This window comes from Mesitornis unicolor, unplaced genomic scaffold (genome assembly GCF_000695765.1).
Source record: "Mesitornis unicolor isolate BGI_N332 unplaced genomic scaffold, ASM69576v1 scaffold18283, whole genome shotgun sequence".
Classification (NCBI taxonomy): domain Eukaryota; kingdom Metazoa; phylum Chordata; class Aves; order Mesitornithiformes; family Mesitornithidae; genus Mesitornis; species Mesitornis unicolor.
This window is the reverse complement of record NW_010172804.1, coordinates 62,378-77,959: the sequence shown is the minus strand read 5'-3', so window position 1 is coordinate 77,959 and position 15,582 is coordinate 62,378. Positions and strand designations below refer to the sequence as shown.

General features: G+C 34.6%; 1 protein-coding gene across 1 annotated transcript in view; it reads left to right on the top strand.

Annotated features, from left to right (window-relative positions):
* The window catches only part of LOC104537594 (dynein heavy chain 7, axonemal-like), a 55,152-nt gene that overhangs the window by 15,571 nt on the left and 23,999 nt on the right, over nt 1-15,582 (top strand). The window contains exons 15-22 of the mRNA XM_010180526.1: nt 2,807-3,153; nt 4,424-4,604; nt 5,866-6,051; nt 8,101-8,264; nt 10,052-10,206; nt 11,148-11,338; nt 13,672-13,805; nt 14,500-14,835. Coding sequence (XP_010178828.1) covers nt 2,807-3,153; nt 4,424-4,604; nt 5,866-6,051; nt 8,101-8,264; nt 10,052-10,206; nt 11,148-11,338; nt 13,672-13,805; nt 14,500-14,835 — 1,694 coding nt within the window. The remainder of the gene's footprint in view (nt 1-2,806; nt 3,154-4,423; nt 4,605-5,865; nt 6,052-8,100; nt 8,265-10,051; nt 10,207-11,147; nt 11,339-13,671; nt 13,806-14,499; nt 14,836-15,582) is intronic.

The following is a 15,582-nucleotide window of genomic DNA, read 5'->3' as shown; positions in this document are numbered from 1 at the left end:
AAAAGCAACAAGTTACTCTGTTTTTATTTTCTAGTGAAAAAGCTGTAACACTACATTTTTATGGACTACAAGATAAAATATTACTTCACATATTTCAAATTTTGTAGATATAAAAATATTTTGACTCAACAATTGTGAAGTTAAAAGATTATGCTTTTCACTTTCTTATTCAGAACCTGCCAGCCTGTCAATTAATATTTTAATATCGAGTCTTTCAAAGTCCTGAAATTGAGGTTGAAATTCTGTCTCCCCATGTTAAGGGACCAGACTTCATAAGAGCATGACAGTGGAGGCAGTCACCTTTGCTTTTATGGATATTCAGGTTTTCTTTGTCTAGATAATGTTTTGCTTGTGGTGGGATGAAAGGAAGTCTCCTAGATCTAGCGAGTATGGATTATGTGCAGCTATTGTTGCTGCAAACAAGATTTTCTTTCAAGGAAACCTTCTGAGATAGAAAGGTGGTTTGTTATCTACAGCTATTGCTTGGTATCAAAAGTTTTAAATTCTGGCGTTGTCAGATCATTGGCATGCTTTGTGAAAATAGTAGATGGCTACTGAGTCACTTTGAGGCAATTGCATTATACTTGTGAATAACAAGACAAGAACAAGGCTTTGAAGGCTAACAAAGTAATACTTCAGCTGCTGTAAATGGTTAGTGTGTCCAAGAAGGGAGTATTATAATAATACAAAAGGGGGGGGGGGAAGTAGCAGGAACTTCAAAGAGGAAAAAAAAAGAAGAAGGTATTTTTCATCAAAATATAGTTAAAAAGCATGATGAACACCAAAAAAATGTGTGTGTAGGAGAGCTCAGAATACCTGCAGAAGACTCTTGTTTGTGATTCACCCTTCACCTTGGCCACCACTGACAGAAAGCAGAGCAGGACACACATTGCATATTGTGCCCATAAGTCCATGTATGTATATGTACAGATTAAGTGCATTGTTTGGAGAAACAGACCTATACAGACATATTTAATATTGCTGAAATTAGTATCCAAAAATCAAACGGAATTGTGTACCTCATGTGGCTCATTGTTCAGCAAGGATTAGAAAAACAGTAACAATTTTAAGTGTTCTCTTGCTGTTGACATCTAAGTTTTGTAGCAATGCACACATGAAGATATTGAAATTTAGAACTAAAAAGGGACCTCTGGAAGTAGTCATCTTCCACTTGTAATCTGTTCCACTTTACACATTTATCATTAAGAAGGTATTCCTGGTGTTTATTGTTAATCTTTCTCATTATAACTTAAACTTGTTTTCCATCCTGTTCCCCGTGGACATCTTTCTTTATCTTTTATGCAGCTGAAGACTGTACTCATTGATCTCACCACTTCCAGTTTTCTTTTATACTTCATATTGCTTTTAATTGCAGTTGAGTTCGAATTTAGCCTTCAAAATAGTCTCCTACTCTGCTTGCAACCTTTGGTTGTATTAAGTTAATTTGTATTTGTCCTTAATTTTGTTTTCTGGAATGGCTGGCTAACTTTCTTCTTCCTCTCCAAGGACCTCCTTCCTTGGAGATCCCATCAGCCAGTTTTCAGATTGCCTCATTTAAATTCCCTGGCTTTATTTACCTGCTCTTGTTTCCCTCTCCTGGACACTTGTGGGGTTGCAGTTTTTGGTTGTCTGTTTTTGGGTTTGTTGTTGTTGGTTTTGTGTTTTTGTTTTATTTTGTTTCATTTTTTTTGTGTTGTTTGCTTGTTTTTTTAAAAAAGCTTGGAGCTCCAGGAACTGTAGTTCCCAGTTTTCAAGGAAATAATTGTCTTTTTTTTTTCACCCAGTCTTAACATTCTCTGTTTTTTGTGCCACAAGTGAACACACCTGGAATTCAAAAGATACCTCTTTCTATCTAAATTGCCAGGGTTTTAGACCTCAAAGAAACCATGGCCAAGCTCTCAAAATCTGTCATTAATTGGCAAAATAAACATGAGACTCTAGAAATCCTTTAGTTTCTTGGAGTATGCATTCTCTGAGAAAGTCTCTTCGAAAGAGTATTTGAATTTCCATGCAGAGTTATGTATTAAGAAGAGTAATGGAGATTATTCAGCATAGATCTTTAGTTTGCAAACCTCTTTCTTAATTAGTTTTACATATATGTGTAGAAAAGTATCATTCTTTTATGTTACTATTCTGTATTTGCGGTTAAAACTGCTTATTAATTTCTTGCTATTTCTTATAATTTCATTACTTCTTACCCAATAGTTTTCTTCCTTTTAGCTGCCTCTTCCCTCATTCATCTCACTCTGACCAGAATACAAATTGGTTTATTTTCTGTACTTGGAGAGCATAGATCTTTAGTTCTGGGTTGAAGGCAGCTTTATCTCGTTATCTTAAATCTACTAATCCACTGCTGATGTGATCCTGTAAGCTTGGAATTACTGTGTTAGAGTCTGAACTGAATGGTAGCACATAACACTGGAACATCTGAGCTCCATAACTGAGGTGCAGTGCCCACTACTGAATTAGGAGCAGAAAAAGTACAACTAAAAATTAATTACAGATAAGAATTTTTTTCTTCTCTAAACTGATTGTTGACTACATTTCACGTATTTTTGTTTAAATGTCAGTGTTAGTTTAACTTGCAATAACACTTTAAAGAAAGGACTAGAAAGAATGGAAATAAAATTGCAGAAAGAAAATGAGATATATGCAGGCTTCTGCTCCAAAATTAAGAACATAGCATATTTTAAATTATCAAGTATGAAAATAGCAAATATATATGGAAAGGCATTATCTTGACATAAAAGGTGTTATTGTTTCAGAGTTCTAAGGGTGTTGTTTTTTTTTTAATTACTGATTCAAGGATATTACACTGGTTAAGTCCATGAAGAGTCCTCCTGCTGGTGTCAAGATCGTAATGGAAGCTATATGCATCCTTAAAGGCATCAAACCAGATAGGATTCCAGATCCAAAAGGTTCTGGACAAAAAATAGAGGATTTCTGGGGTCCTTCTAAGAGACTTCTGGGTGACATAAGATTTCTTCAGTCTCTTCGTGAATATGACAAGGATAACATTCCTCCAGCTTACATGGATATCATAAGAAAACAGTATCTTACAAATCCTGAGTTTGTACCAGAGAAGGTTCGAAATGCTTCCACGGCAATAGAGGGTCTGTGCAGATGGGTCATAGCCATGGACTTTTATGATACGTAAGTATATGTATAAAAATAAAAAAAAAGGTTAAAGTAAATTTATAAAGGAGATGAGTTTATTTTAACACCAAGAGAGATGTGAAATTACTTCTTACTACTGTAATCTTGTGCAAACAATCAGTCATAAAGATTTGTTCGTGTAAGATGCTTGATGTTGAGGTGTACAGCCTGATTTTCAGTTCTGAATTTTTCTAAGGCGGCATGGGAGCAACAATCTGTTCAGTTAGCAAATAAATTTAAATTCCTTTTAGAGTGTTGCACAAAATAGACGCATTACTGAAATGTCTGTGGAAGATTCTGATAGTTATCTCAAGCCCGACGGGTATTTTTAATTACACGTTGTATTTGATGCACTGAAAAAGCATGCTTATTTGTAATGATATTTTCTAATTTGAAACATCCGGAACTCACATTTAACAGTAAATCAGCACTGAGTGACGAAGGTCAACTTGCAATTTGGAAGTTGAGTCATGATAGGTAGTACATGCGCTCATTTGAGAGGATATTTTGTTACTTAACTAAAAGATTAGTAAATGCATACTTGTTAGAGTTCTCAATTTGAGAACAACTTTTAATGTTACAGTACAAACTGTTAGAGAGAAAATTAACTAAAAAGGTGGACTTTAAAGGAGATCTGCAACTTACACCAGTACGAGAGGAGATTCATTAATTATGAGGCTAATACTTGTGAAATACCGCTTCAGTTGAACATAGGGACATCCTAGCATATTTTCTTGCTTGTTGTTTTTGGAAAGATAAAGAATGTGTTACTTCCAGTATTCTCCCCACAAAAATATCTGTGAATATTAATCCTCAAAACTGGAAAATAGATCCTTGGTTGTGAAAAGCTGTTAATTTTTTTCTTTTATTTTGTGTACACAGTTGGCTCTGTGTGTGTGTGTACAGTGTCTGTGAGTGTTACTTAATATATATGACTATTTTTGTGTTTCTAATGGCACAAGTCTGTAATGGATTCTAAATTGTGATCAAATGGGACACAGTTTGGAGGCATAATGCATTTTGCTTTTAATCTTTACCTGCTATTGCAAAAAAAATTGCAGAAACTTTATAAATCAGTCAGTATCAGCACAGAAACAAGTGATTAAGTAAAAACCAATTGTCTTCAGAGATCATGAAATGGAATATTGCATGAGCTACTGAGTTGCTGAGGTTTCCCTCATCTTTCCTATGTTCATTTTTTTAATAGTAACCCTGGTGTTGAGGACGTATCTTTCAGATGTTTCATTTATTCTTTGACTTTATTTAGAGTGTCAAAAAATGTTGCACCCAAAAAGCGAAAGTTGAATGAAGCTGAAGAAAAATTAAAGATTGCTATGGATGGTCTAAGAAAAAAACAGGAAGACCTGAAGGAAATTCAAGATAAATTGGCAACACTTCAGCAGACATTGGAGTCCAAGAAACAGGAGAAGGCTGACTTGGAAAATGAAGTATATGATGCAAACGATGAAATATTGTTCTATTGATATCCAGAAAAGTTACTTAAAACTTGCTGCTTTGTCAATTTTTTTTCCCTTTTAACTGCCAATATGTTGAACAAGTCATACTTTTAGATAACTATCTTTTTATTTTGGTGTACTGGTCTTGAAGTTATCAATGGGCAAAACATGGGGACTAAATGCCTTAAAGTAATAGAAAATGTAGATGTTATGAATTTACCAACTGATATCCCTCTCCCACACTGTCACTTATACTGGCTTTCTTGTGAGGAGATAAATTTTTAATGATTTTACTAAGAGTTTGTTTCATCTATTAACTTGCAAGTCAGTACATTTAGTTTTGAAGATTTATTTAAGCCTTTTGTGCTAATGCAGTTTTGAGAATGTTTCTGGTAAGCTCCATTCCTGACTGCTGAATAGATGTTATGTGTACAGAAATAGGCAACATTTAGAAGACAGTGGATTTTTGGTGGTTTTTTTTAAGATTTGCAGAACATAATCTGTAGCTTTTTTTACTAAAATAGTATCAGAATTTGAAATGTAGTCTTAACTCCTGTCTCTAGTTCAGCGCATCTCTCTGTGTATTTCTTCTGCATCCCGATGATTTGGAAGTAAAAGGGAGGGATAAACTATTGTGGTGTAAATTAGCTGCTGTGGTTACCAGAAGAGAGAGATGATTGTAACAGCATAAGAGTTGGCATAATTTTCCTTATGTGCCATGGCTGAACTGTGTCTCCACTAAATAGTAAAGAATGCTAGTAGAGCTGACTTAAAGTCCTGTTAAATCATATTTTAAATTATCTTGTTAGATCATAAACATGCCTGGAAAGATAGATTACTTAAAAACTGACAACAGAAGTGCAGATTATGTATACGTAAGAATGTTATTTTTGCAGAAAAGAATGTGCCTACTTTCATGAGAGAGCGATCTCTTTAAGATGGTTTTGTTTCTCTTACAACATGTAGATAATTTCCTTGTCTATTAATGTTTTTCATATCACATACAGAGCTATTTTGAATTTTGTGTTTCATACTGGTAGTTTTCCTTTATTTGGATGAAAATGTAACTGAATAGACTCCACTGTGCTGGTACTAAGATTATTTTTCTATTATTATTATTATATCTTTCTATTTGGTGAAATTACTTAAGAAAACATCTGCACAGGAAAATAATCCTTGAATGCTTTTAGTATTTGTAAAATGTTTTAAATGTGATCATGTAATGTAATCAGCAATTTTTTTTTACTCTGAGGTTGACTTATGCAGCAAAAAACTAGACCGAGCAGAACAATTGATTGGTGGCCTTGGGGGTGAGAAAACTCGCTGGCAGGAGACTGCTTTGGAGCTGGGAAGGCAGTACATCAATTTGACTGGAGATATACTTCTTTCATCAGGAATTGTAGCTTACCTAGGAGCCTTTACATCCAACTACAGACAGGTAATATGTTCAATGATTTCTGTCCCCATGTTTTGCAATAATCTAAATGTTACAAATTTTTCTTCTAATATAAAGTTTATATTTTTAAATTATGTTTTAATAGAATTCAGAAGTGGAACTGAAACTGTATTGTAGGATTTTGGGTTCTGTTTATAAGACTCTTGGTGGAAATTCTTCCTTTGTTCTGCTGTAAAGTACTTACTGCTGTGTGAAGCATGGAGTCCTTTGGTTGCTTTTTTCCTTTAAAGCAATTGCCGGTAACTTTATACATCATGACCCTGGTTACTCCTATACAGTTCAATGGCTAAATTCTCCTTAACTTCAAAGAAAACACAATTTGCTTCTATTTCAGCAGCAGCACAATTAAGCAAGTACTGAAAGTGGAGTAATTTCTGTACAGAAAGAGACAAGAGATACAATAGCTCAATAACATAGCAGATTTGTGCCTGTAACTCTTAGTGATATAAATGGAAATGCTGAAGCCGAAAGATTTTGACATGGTAGCTGATTTTAGATATAAATAAAATTACCATGACTCTGAAAGTTTTTGAACACAAAAACCTGCCACTGAATTCAGATGAAGAAATCAATGTCCCATTTGTCTTGAAAATCAAAATTTGCTAAAAATTATAGAGGAAAAAAAATCAATGTACCTAATTTGAACATAGATATAATCCTTATGTCCGCTTTTCCTTCAATGTACTTCCTTAATCCATTTTTCTTTAGAAAATCTTTCAAACAATTATTTTCTTCATAATGTCCATGCTGTGATGTTACTATTTTAAAACTTCATAGAGTGAGAGTTTATGGTTGTATTTACTGTGTAAATAAATAGTCAGTTTATACAATTCTGAATTACATAATTTTGAGAGAGTGTTCTCTTTTATGCTTATAACCTGCATCGTGTATAACATTGTGTCTGGGTAGGCAGGAGTACTTCTGCTGAAACATCTTAAGGGGTGCTGAACTGTATTCCAGGCAAGTGTAGAGACACATAAAAGGCAGAGACATCTGCACAATTATTCACTAAAAATGAATACATAGTGGGTTTATCTGAAATGTTAAGAGTAATTTAATTCTCTCTGACTGCATAGTTTCTTTCTCTGTGCAACAGTAGGTAAGGATTCCTGGCTGCTTATTCTTACTCTCGTGACTGTGCAGACACATACTAGTTAGGTATCTCTTTCAGAAATTGTTGGATAGCATAATCACTTTTGCGCACTTCTTCATTTCTTCTTTTGCTGTGTTGGGTTTTTTTCCCCCCCCTGCATTTTTCATAAGAGAAAAAGTTATGATATGAATATCAACTTTATTATATGCAAATTGGTGAATCCTTCATTCACCACCTCTGTGAATGCATCTGTCCCTCAAACCATTTCCTTTAACACTGCATTTTTGACTTTTATTGCTTGAGGCTTTGCAAGATAATATTTATGTTAGAATAATACAGTATATTTCTTTGACCTGATACATAGCCTTCATACAAGATTGTGCCTTTCATATGAACATGCTATTTCTACAGTTTCCTTCTTTAGAAGTGTTCTTCCTATTGAAATATGCTTTTTAGTTTACATATTTAAAGGTGTATTGTCATGCACCACACAAACGTGTAGTTTACAAAACTGTAGTGAGATATGTGATACAGAGAATAGTGAAAAAAACCTCTAAATCATTGTTAAGTTCTTATGTTTGGTTAAGTCCTGACAAGTGCTCATTATGTGTGTCCTGAGAGTTAAATAATGAAGATTTTTATAGTATAGAAGTATATACACTTATAGTGTAGAAGACTACTGCTGAAATGGTAAATAAAATCATACCAAGGCTCTTACTAAATAAACTTATATTTCGTACATAGAAATCACATACAAAGACATTTTTAGAGACATTTTTAGATATTTTAAACAGAAGGATGAGTTTCTTCCCATTTGAAAATATAATGATCTTGTATGTAGCAACTGGTGTGGGAAATGGGTTGAAATATATTTTTTTAATAGCTTGAAAACATTGTGACTAGGCAGGACTTCAGTTAATATCTGTTTTCTTTTCTAGATGCAAACTAAAGAGTGGGCATTGCTATGTAGAAATAAAGACATTCCTTGTTCTGATGATTTTTCCTTAACAAATACCCTGGGAGAACCAGTGGAAATCAGGACTTGGACTATTGCTGGACTACCTTCTGACACATTTTCTATTGACAATGGCATTATTATCTTGTAAGTAAAAAAAAACCAAAAAAACCCCCAAAAAACCTACAATTAATAATTTTTATTAAATAGCTTCTTACAACATGCATTTTAGTTATTTTTATAAACAGTTTTCTATTGTGTCTCCAGATACAGTAACAACCAGAGTTATAACATGACTGTAATGTTTACATGTATAGCAAATACTAATACTTTTTGAACTTGTAAAGTTTTAAAGTCTGTGAATTCACTCTCCTCTTTCTTAACTCCTATGGATTGCTATAATGATACCTTCCCCTTCTTACAGAGGATGATCCCAACTCTTCCCAGTTTCTTCCTCTGTTTCTTCCCTTTTATTCTATGTACTTTTAAACCACTTCAACAAAAGAAGGTGAGATAGGCCTTTCCTTCAATAATCTCTTATTTCAGGAAGATGTGCTTTGATATCACTTCAGGCAGTTAGGAGTTAAGCTGTGAGTCTTCCTCATCCATGAGATAGTATTAGATATTTGATGCAAGGTGAAAAGGTGTATCTGGACTGAAAATTTGGAGTCTTTGTTTTAGGGTCTCATTCCCTTGGTGGATGAGGGAAAGGCTGTGGACGTTGTCTACCTGGACTTTAGTAAGACCTTTGACACCGTCTCCCACAGCATCCTCCTGGAGAAGCTGGCTGGGCATGGCTTGGACAAGCATATGTTTCACTGGGTAGAAAACTGTCTGGATGGCCGAGCACAGAGAGCTGGGGTGAATGGAGCTAAATCCAGTTCATGGCCAGTCACAAGCGGTGTTCCCCAGGGCTCAGTTTTGGGGCCAGTCCTGTTTAACATCTTTATCAATGATCTGGATGAGGGGATTGAGTGCTCCCTCAGCAAGTTTGCAGATTGATCTGCCTGAGGGTAGGAAGGCTCTGCAGAGGGACCTGGATAGGCTGAATCAATGGGCTGAGGCCAACTGGATGAGCTTCAACAAGGCCAAGTGCTGGGTCCGGCTCTTCGATTGGAGTAACAGGCCTGGGGACGAGTGGCTGGAAAGCTACCATGCAGAAAATGACCTGGGGGTGTTGGTGGACAGCAGGATGACCATGAGCCACCATGTGCCCAGGTGGCCAAAAAGGCCAATGGCATCCTGGGGTGTATTAGAAGGGGTGTTGTTAGTAGGTCGAGAGAGGTTCTCCTTCCCCTCTACTCTTGCCCTGGTGAGACTGCACCTGGAATATTGTGTCCAGTTCTGGGTCTCTCAGTTCAAGAAGGACAGGGAACTGCTTGAAAGAGTCCAGCACAGAGCCCCAAAGATGATGGAGGGAGTGCAGCCTGTAGGCTGGACAGGATCCATCTGGACCTACTCTAGAATTAGGAATGAAAAGGTAGATATCTTTGAATCTGCTTATGTATTTCCCATTGTATTAACTAGCTCTACAATGTCTCTTTAGTGGAAAATTCCATTTCTTTTCACTTGAAAATGCTCACTTATGCATATAACTATTAAGGCTGTTCAAAACTTCAAAACTTAGAGTGGTCTTTTTATTTTGAGAATGTTACAGAATTAAATGTGATTAAACATTCTAGGAAGTAAAGTCTTATTCTAAGTACTTTCATTGAAGGAAGAAAATTACTTTTTGTAAGCAAAGCACTTTAAAGTTCATCTGTCTCTCATTAAATTCATCAAGGATTATAACGGAGTATGTGCCTACAATGACTTCATACTGATGCACTTTTGTTTTAATGACAAAAGGGAATAACTTTCCCCAAAAGGTACTTTGAGGTGAACATTTGAACAGCTTATATTTTAATTTTGAAAGTTTGTATTTTTCCCTTCAGTAATGCAAGAAGATGGCCTCTGATGATAGATCCTCAGGGTCAAGCAAACAAATGGATAAAGAACATGGAAAAAGACAATAATTTGCATGTAATCAAACTCAGTGACCCTCAATTTGTTACAACACTGAAAAACTGCATTCAGTTTGGCAGTCCTGGTAGGTTAATGACTAATGAAAGTGTAAATTTCAGAAGAACCTGGAGGGGGCACAATTAGCTAAAAAATGAAACTCAGTGAGAATCAAATGTTCTCATAGTTAAGGAAAACAGATTTTTTTAATTTTTTTTTTTCCTCGTTTTGAATCAAATTAGTACTATAGTAATTGAAGTCCTCACCCCAGGTTATAAGATACTTCTTAGCACAATATAATTATAATACTTTGTTTAATTTGTATCTTTTAATTGCTTTATGAGACTTGCAATTTTTTTTCATGTTACAATAATTTTATTTCTAAAAAGTAATGTTATTTTTATTTCTAAAAAGTAATGTTATTTTTATTTGGCTTTTCAAGAATGTAAGTACCATATTACTAGGCTGCGACCATTAATGATTCTTGTATTCTCTGTAGTGTCTTTATTGCACGTAGTCTTATTACCCTCAAATCGAAATAAGTTACTGAAATCCACATTTACAACTCCAGCTGTTTTTCAATGGCTAACTGGACTACAAGTAAAGAAATTGATTGATTATTCTCCATTATTTCTGTCTTGATTTTGACAATCTAATTACAGTGAAAATCGAAGCAGACTTAGTTACCCAAAATTACTTCTCTGGCATGTGGTATTTCTGTTGTTATTTACCTTTTTAGATGGTAGCCTTAAACAGCTGTTCTAAGCCATTGGCAGCAATAATAATGATAGCATTTTAGTTGCTTTTTGCAAATTGATATAATATTAAAAACAAATTAAAGGTACATTTACTTGATTAATTTTTAAATCGGCTGAATACTCTAAGAAACATTAACCTTATCTCTAGATATCACTTGATTAATATTTTTATTGTATACACGCTGTAAATACACATCCTATATTGCGAAGACCAGTCAATCAGTAGTATAATTGCCAAGAAAGTCCCACTAATTCTTATGTTATTTTGAAGTCCTACTGGAGAATATTGGAGAAGAACTTGATCCTATCCTGGAGCCACTTTTGCTCAAACAGACATTTAAGCAGTCAGGGAGTATATGCATTTGCCTTGGAGACTCCACTATCGAGTATGCTCCTGAATTCCGCTTTTATATTACAACTAAGCTGAGAAATCCACATTATCTTCCTGAAACATCTGTTAAGGTGAGAATTTTGAAAATGAATGTGTGACTCTGTTTTTATTTTTAAGTTATTCCTTGACTAAAACCAGGGCAGAATTTCTAGTATTTGTTTATTCCTTGTCCCCTGCCAACGGTGGTTTGTTGTTTTGGTTTTGTTTTTTTTTTACACTGCTGGGAGACTCGTATCATGTTAGAAGTGTTGACATTTCTGAAGTCTAATACTTCACCTTGCAATACTGTCATTCCTTCATACTGTCAGGAATTTAATTAATTAATTAATTTAAACACCTTTCCCAGTGTGTGTCTCCTGATGCTACTTAGTCAACTTTTATTATAAAAATATTTACAAGGACTTAATATAATAGTCACCTCACATGCAGACTCTACATGAGGCTTTCATATTCACGTTTTTTATCTGTAGCATAGTTAGGGACAGGAGCCTGAGCAATTACTGGCATTTTTCCTTGTTTATAACATAGAAAATATAATTACAGATTTATATATTTGATAAATATAGCTATTCTTGTTTTTCTGTGTTAGGACAAAACCCAGTGCTTTCCTGCTTTGAAGAATAAAATTAGTGTTTTAAGTCTTTTTGAAGTTACTTGGGAGATGTATTCCCTCTGTTATTACTTTGAAGAACTGTTTGCAGAAAAGTATTGCAAATTTACACTTTGGTTAAACACAGACTATACTGAAACATAAGCTCTTGAAATAAAAACTTTTTAAACTATTATGGTATTCAGTAAAATGAAACACTAAGTTGTTTCAACAATAAAGGAGCACTGATGCAGGAAAAATGGACAAAAATTAATGAAAGGGAATAACTTCTGTTCACTTCAATGCACATCAAATCACCTAGACCCTGATCTTTTATCAAAGAATTAGTAATGAAATTTCTGTATCTAAAATTATTAATTAAATGTAGTAAAAATAACTAAAAAATCAGATAATTTTCAGCACTGCTCAAGGAAAGGAGACTTATTCATGTCCATAAAAAAATATCATTCTGTTCCTCAGAGTATGCAGTTTGCATTTAGACCTCAGAGGTTCTGATCTCTGAACCAGTCTACTTTTCAGAGCGTGGCAGCTCTGACTGAAAGCTAACTCGTAACACTGTCTGTAGCTAGCCTTTTACTTTGAAGAAGAGAAACAGAACCTATAGAAGCTTCTTGAAGTTTTGAAGCATTAGGTCCTGCTTCTATTTCCCATTACTAAAGCTGTTAAATAAGGTGAGGAAGGAATAGGCTATGATGCTTGTGATGATCTTACTGATTCTTACTGTCATATAGAAGTCATATAGAACTGAATCTTCTCTCAAAATCCCACTGTGCAAGAACAGTGTGATACGCTATCTGGGCTCCTATTTTTTTTTTCCCAAAGAAGCCTACTATAACAAAAAAATATTAGTGCTGTATTTTAAGAAAGTTAAAATACTACCTCTCCTCACTTTACAAGCAAAACTCATGGGAAAAAAGCCTCAAACACTTGGACAACTTTCAGATATTGTTAGTGGCAAAAGCAGATCAAGAAAAATTAACTTTGCAGGTATTCTGTATTCTAACCCATCACGATGTTCAAAGCAAGTGTTCTTTGGGAACACAAGCCAATGGTATCTGTACCCACCAAAGGGGCTCAAAGAGAATCTGTAGTCACTATTACTTAGTCAATTAATTAAAACCAATACCTTTGTAAGTCTTGATGGTTCATAATTAGATTATTTGCTTGGTTTTGAACTACATGCATCAAACTGTATTCTAGCCTTCTGCTGGTAAAGTATGCCTTCCCTTTCTCATGTAAATTCTTGTACTTTTTTGCCACTTCTTTAGCAAGAGCGTTTGGGTTTTTTCCAGATCCACTATAAATCTGTAATGGGATGAGAATTAATTTAAACTATTATCTTTTTCCAGTCACTTATTTTCTCATGAAAACTAGAAAGTGATGCTATCCTAATTCTAGAATACAAATGTCCCCATAGTAATAACACCACAAATTGCATGTGAACAAGGATATTAAAGAAGGAAAACATATGCGGTAGATGCAGTAATGTTTGTTCTTGTTACACGGACCAATCACTTGAAGCACTGATATTCAAAGTTTTAGTGTAATTTTGAGGAACAGAACAAAATTCTATACATTCTTGTCACATCCCTTTCATGGTTAACTTTCTGGATTAATCCTGGAGTTAGCTTTGCAACACATAATCTTAAACCCATGGGTACAATTCATAAACCCTTGAAGTTTGGTTGAGCATATTACATGATATTATATGAACTTCATCTTGTAAATGAAGAAGCATTTTAATTGTCTCTGGCCATAACTGTGCTATCTTTCAAAAAATACTTCTTTTAACAGGTAACATTATTGAACTTCATGATAACTTCAGAAGGAATGCAGGATCAGCTACTAGGAATTGTAGCTGCAAGAGAGAGGCCAGATCTTGAAGAAGAAAAACAAGCACTCATCCTTCAAGGGGCTCAGAATAAAAGGTAATGAGAGAACTTCCCTTGCTAGGGATAGAAACAAGGAAACAGTTTAAGGAAATGCTATCATGGAAAATACATTTCTGAGACCTTTTGTTTGTTTGATTTAACAGGAAAGTCAAGACTGCTATTCTTGAGTGCCCAAACTTAGGCTTCTGTTTGTATTTTAGGCTGTTTTGGCTGCATGCTCTTACTCGTATTCCTACTGGTTGTGCCTTTCTTCTTTTCATATGGTTTGCTATTTCTGGGATTATTAGTAAATGTTAGAGCTGAATTGTGGCTTGTGTAATTGCAAAATGTAACTCGATCCTGTCCTGGTCTTTTATTCATTGCTTCGATTATCTTGGAATATGATTTGTTGTCCTCACAAATATTTATTAGCTATTAATGGTTGTGTTTTAGAAATGTTTTCATTGTGTGCTACATTTGCACTGACAGTACATGACAAAGGGCATCTTTTCCCAGGGGTCAAAACATGAAATGTGCGGTATTCAAAGTGGCTTGTCACTTTCTCCCTTTGCTGTCCATTATTAGTCTGAAAGTGGCTAAATTTTTTGTAAATTTAAGGGGATGTTTAATAAGAAAAAAAGATTTGATTATGCAAGTTGCATACCATGAATAGAATGATGTCTTATTTTATAGAAACTAACAGAAAACAGCTGAAATTTTCACACGTGAAAAATCTTGTGTATCATTTTAGGCAGCTAAAAGAAATAGAAGACAAGATTTTAGAAGTTCTTTCAGCCTCAGAAGGAAATATTTTGGAAGATGAAACTGCACTTCAGATATTGTCTTCTTCCAAAGTTCTGGCTAATGAGATTTCTGAAAAGCAAGCTGTAGCTGAAGAGACAGAAAAGAAGATTGATGCTACTCGTATGGGCTATCGTCCTATTGCTATCCATTCATCAATCTTGTTTTTTTCTATTGCTGATCTAGCCAACATTGAGCCAATGTACCAGTATTCACTCATGTGGTTTATTAACCTTTTCATCATGTCCATAGATAATTCAGAGCAGTCAGAAGTTTTAGAAACAAGGTAAGAGTGATAATTTGCCATTTGTAATTGGTGAGATTACTCCAAAAATGTGAATGTCCTTTCTTCAAAGTGTATTGCCATTACATTTTGAAATATTTTTTGTACATATGTATGTCAGATATTTTTCTGGAAAATAATTTATTCATAGAAACAAAATGGAACAATATATTACAAGGGCAACATGTTCCACTATTTCTGTTAAGTAATTGCTAACTCAAGTCATGTGTGAAATTACGAAGTATCAGTTAGATAAAAATGGTCCACTTGCTTTGATTTTATATTTCATTTCATGTCGTGACTTTGTATGTCTTTAAGAAACTTTTTCATACAGCTGGTGAGAGAGAATGAAGTTTTGTGACTGGGCCTCTTGGCTGTAGAGAATGTGAGGGAGTAATTATTAACCCAACCATTTTTTAAATTCAGTTTTGCTATTGTTTTATACTTAAGGTGTCCCTCTTCCAGCTTTTTCATGAGAACAGGAGAAACTGTACAATCTTTAATGATCTGAATTTATTTTACATGTGATGGATCTCACTATCGTGATCACATTAAGATTATTCAACATATACCCTTGAAGTGAATTATTTACACAGGGATTGTTTAAAGGAAGTTTTTTAGTGTGCTATCACAACGGTTACTAATTTCTACTTTAGCGGCTTTATTTGATCTTCAAATCACAGAGCATTGCTTCTGCTACTTAGCTATTTGCCTATTCATCAAATGAACAAATGATGGGAGAGGGCAACC